This window comes from Copadichromis virginalis, linkage group LG19, assembly GCF_057382275.1.
Source record: "Copadichromis virginalis isolate Kocher_CV1m ecotype Utaka linkage group LG19, C_Virginalis_male_GT1.1, whole genome shotgun sequence".
Classification (NCBI taxonomy): Eukaryota; Metazoa; Chordata; class Actinopteri; order Cichliformes; family Cichlidae; genus Copadichromis; species Copadichromis virginalis.
The window spans coordinates 3,970,489-3,974,850 of record NC_140636.1 but is presented as its reverse complement, the minus strand read 5'-3'; the positions used below and the strand labels follow the sequence as shown (position 1 = coordinate 3,974,850).

At 48.1% G+C, this 4,362-nt stretch overlaps 1 protein-coding gene across 1 annotated transcript; it reads right to left on the bottom strand.

The window, feature by feature from the left end:
• Positions 1 to 958: 958 nt before the first annotated feature.
• LOC146685388 (uncharacterized) lies at positions 959 to 2,903 on the bottom strand. Its single transcript, XM_085441613.1, has 2 exons — positions 1,965 to 2,903; positions 959 to 1,515 (listed from the first exon to the last, which is right to left on the bottom strand). Exons 1-2 carry the CDS (start codon positions 2,875 to 2,877, stop codon positions 1,001 to 1,003), a joined length of 1,428 nt encoding a protein of 475 aa, XP_085297739.1. The 5' UTR covers positions 2,878 to 2,903; the 3' UTR covers positions 959 to 1,000.
• Positions 2,904 to 4,362: the final 1,459 nt, after the last annotated feature.

Here is a 4,362-nt window from a genome sequence, read left to right as displayed (position 1 = left end):
TCCAGCCAGATGTTACTGTCACTGAACCCGGTAGCGCGTTCAATCAAATCCTGAGGTTTCAGGGTGGTGTAGTCCACCGACACTACTCGCCTCTCCCTTGGTTCGTGCTCCTCTGGTATAGCTTCCGATGACCCGCTCCCCTCCTGCCCTGTAAAAGATGCAACAGAGCTGGTGGGGCTGGCAAACACACGAGTTGTCATGTCTTCTCTACCTGACGGTACGCGATTAGTTTTTTCTAGGAAATTAACCTTAATTAACCCTTTTGGATCAACCCCCGCTATTTCCACCCCCAAAATTAAATACATAGATTGTTTGCGATGCCAATTCCCCAATGATAAAGTTAACGCGTTTCCAGAGGGGCTAAAATCCCTCTGTAGTTTAAGCCCGTTTTCTGATCCTGATTCTAACGGTTCCCAATTTTGCCCAGTGTAACCCCTTACCTGGTCCCAATTACGGCACCAGCTGTCATACGGACGATTTCCCCTCTCGCAGTGCGTACTCACTGAATAATCCCAACAGACCCACACATTGTATCCCCTCCAAGCACTGCCGACGTCCCTGCAATTAACAACATCACACAGATCAAACGTAAAGGAAGTTGTGGAGCCAATAACATAATCTAATTCTAAACCACCATATGTGCTGAGACACTCATCCTTTTTACCAGAGACCTCGCGCTTCACTCTTGCCCGCAACCTTAAATCACTATGGACCACGCGTGATGTACTTGGTGTATCAAACAACGCCGGACTGGCATGGCCTCCGTGCTCAGACTGGTTTCCCGGGTCGGTCTGCAACAAACAAATCAAAAAACAAATAGCCATGATTAGCAACATAGTTAACATCAAACTCATAATAATTTTGAACATTGTGATGGCTTTTGAAACTCTTCTTTCATCACCAGTGTCTAATTGTTGTGATGGCATGGTGGTATGTGAATGTTATGGTGTAGTAAAAAGTTCAAAGCCCTTTGTCAGAGCCTCTCTCCTGTTTTAGGTATTCAGTGTGGTACCGCTCCTTTTCGTTGGCGCGGCGATCTCCTCCTTGGCTGCTCTTCTTTCTTCGACCTTCCGGGTAGACCACCGGTCGGTCCGTTGCACAGGTGTGAGGGATTATTCTGCCGCTCAATTTCACCTGCGTCGGGTTGAGATTGATCCTTCCCCACCAAGCCCTCGTGCGCAGCCGCGCACTGCGTCCAGTGATACCAGGTGTCGCCTTTCCCCTTCAGTTGGACCGCTGTCGCCGTCCGAGCCGATACCTCATATGGACCAGTCCAGCGGGGCTCCTTCCACTTTCGTTTGATGACTCTCAGCCACACTGTTTTCGCGTCCGGGACCTCTCCTTCTCCTGTGGGCCCTTTACAAGCCGCCTGTTTCGTGAAACTGGACACTAGCGCCTTTAGCTCGTTCCAGTAGTCTGCGTGGGACCGGTTCCCCTTTTTGTCCCGTTCAACCGAGCCCACCGTCCAAGGTGCCGGAAACTGTCTCCCGGTTTGCAGCTCGTATGGTGTAAAACCTGTGGACTGATTAACAGAACATCTTATGGTCATCAACGCAACCGGCAGGGCTGCGACCCAATTTAGCCCTGTTTGCGCGCAGATTTTTGCCAATTTGTTTTTCAAATTTAGGTTCATTCTTTCTACTTTCCCCTGAGACTGAGGATGATAGACCGTTCCAAATTTATGCTGGACGCCCAACATTTTTTCTACTTTTTCCAAATCTTGATTTTTAAAATGGGTTCCATTATCTGATCTAATTCTTTTCGGGAACCCATGATGTAATGATTGATTAAACACTTAATGACCGTCTTAGCATCCTCCTTTTTTGTAGCCCAGGCCTCTGGCCAGCCGGTCAAAGCGTCAACACACACTAACAAATATCTTACACCGCCCGGCCCGGAATCAATCATATCAGTGAAATCAATAACAATCTCCTCTCCCGGCCTCTCAGGGGGCCGAAACTTACCCACTTCCGGTTTTACTGCTGGCTTAGGATTGTGTGCCCCACAGATTAAGCACATCCTGGCCTTCTCCCTTATCATTCCTCGCAGCTCAGGATGCCACCAATGACACAAATTTCTTTCCATCTGGGCTCTCCCCACGTGGGCAAGTCCGTGGGCTTCATCCACCTTCTGTTCTGCCATTTTGGCTGTCAGCACGGGGCGCCCGTCTGGCCCCCTCCACAAATGTCCATCCTGCCAGGCTCCTTTGTTTTTCCACACCCCCTTTTCCTCTGGGGATGCCTCCTCCTGGGCCCGTTTAACTTCCTCAATCAGGTCAACAGGTATCTCTTCTTCTGATGTTACCTGTATCATTTGTCTCTGTCCTTTGTAGCCTGCGGCCTCCTTTGCGGCTTCGTCTGCTCTCTGGTTTCCTTTTTCCACCATGCTGGTTCCTTGGGAGTGAGCTTTGCATTTTATAATGCTCACCTCCTCTGGGTCAGCCAAGGCCTTTTCCAGTTCCTCCATTTCATGTTTGTGGGAAATAGGTGCATTGGTTGCTGTTCTGAATCCTGCTCTTTTCCACTGAGGCAGCTCCACATGCGCTGCTCCAAGCGCATATGCCGAATCGGTGTAGATGTTCACTCTCCTGTTCTTGGCTAGTCTCAAAGCTCGAGCTAAGGCTATCACTTCAGCTCTCTGGGCCGACTGCTTTCCCTCAATCCTTCCTGACTCTCTGACCTGATAATCTCCTTCTACTCTGCAGACCACCGCATACCCTGCTTTCAGTCCTCCTTCGTCTCGGTGGCAACATCCATCGGTGAACCAGTCCTCAGCTCCCGGTATGGGTTCGGCCTTCAGGTCCTCTCTAATCTTTTCCTCGATCTGTGCTCTTTTGGCGCAGTCATGTGGTTCCCCTACACCCATTAAATCTGCCATGTTAATTCCTTCATGTGTGAATGTCAAATTTGGGGCCTCTAAGACTTTGCTCAGTCTCTGTTGTGCCCGTGGTGACATACAAAGTGCTTGTGAATTCACGTATGCCACTATGCTATGTGTAGTGAGTATTTTTAGTGGGTGTTCTCTCACTACATGTGCTGTTTTTTGGATAATTCTAGCGACCCCTGCTGCATGTTGTGTGCATGTAGGATGCTTTGCTTCTGTTGGATGTAGTTTTACACTAACATACATGAGCACTTCTCTACCCCCCCCCTTTTTTCTGAAACCCTTGACAAATCCTGTTTTACCCTAATAAATGCGGCTTCAGCTTCAGGCGTCCAAGGCAACTCAGCCTTAAAGTTTCGAACACCAACTTGCTTCATTAGGCCCCTTAAAGGGGCAGTTTTGCCTGCATAATCCGGAATGAACTGCCTGCTGTAACCTGTTAAACCAAGAAAAGAAAGCATTTCTCTCACAGTTCGCGGTTTTGGGTGTGTCAAAATTTGGTCTCTGTGTGTGTTCATCAAACCCACTGATTTGTGTGCGATTACCCGGCCCAAAAAGGTCACTTCAGGGCGAACTAACTGCAGCTTGTCTTTACTTACTTTAAAGCCACATTCCGCCAACCTATTCAACACAACGAACGATGCCGCTGTACAATCCGCTGCTGACGGGGCTGCAATGAGAAGATCATCAACATATTGTATTAATGTACAATCATTAGGCAATTTACATGACGACAGGGCTTCTTTAAGCACCTGATTGAAAATGCCTGGAGAAAGTGCAAAGCCTTGTGGCAAACGTGTGTATCTGAGTTGTTGGCCTCTGTATGTGAATGAAAAAATGTCTCTGAGTAACTCATGCAGAGGAAGACAAAAGAATGCATTTGCCAGGTCTATGCACGTGAACCACTTTTGGTCACATGTGATAGCTGATAAAGCTGTGTACGGATTTGGTACCGGTGCAGTAGTAGAGAGCAATATTTCATTAATGGCTCTCAAATCATGTGCCATACGGTATTTTCCTGTTCCATGTTTCTCCACTGGTAGAATTGGTGTGTTCCACAGTGAGTGAGAGGGCTCTAACACCCCGGCCCTTAGCAGGCCTTCTATTGTTTCTGTAATTCCTGCCTCTGCTTCAGGTTTGTGTTTATACTGTGGTCTATTGATTGGTGTGTGTGACTTGAGCTGGAACAAGACAGGAGGACACTTAGCTAGGCCAACATCCGTGGGCCCTTTTGACCATAGACTGTCAGGCAGATTCGACAGTCCAGCAACTGCGTGAGGATGATCTACACACTCCTCACCATGTGTTTTTGAAATTTCTTTATGTTCCAAAATCACTGTACCCTCACAGGCACAAGTTATGCGATAGGTTTTACAATTTGGAGCATAAGATAAGTTAGGAATTTGGGTTCTTTGCCACCCTGTGTCGTCCAGTGCTCGCCTGACCATTGGACCTAGATCACCTGCACCATGACCTTGG

What these genes read in the sequence shown, in the direction of transcription:
- LOC146685388 (XM_085441613.1), bottom strand. Translation starts at nt 2,877, where the DNA reads ATGGCAGATTTAATGGGTGTAGGGGAACCACATGACTGCGCCAAAAGA. An exon ending in AGCAGTAAAACCGGAAGTGG is followed by an intron (nt 1,516 to 1,964) that starts GTAAGTTTCGGC and finishes ATCAGTCCACAG; the next exon opens with GTTTTACACCATACGAGCTG.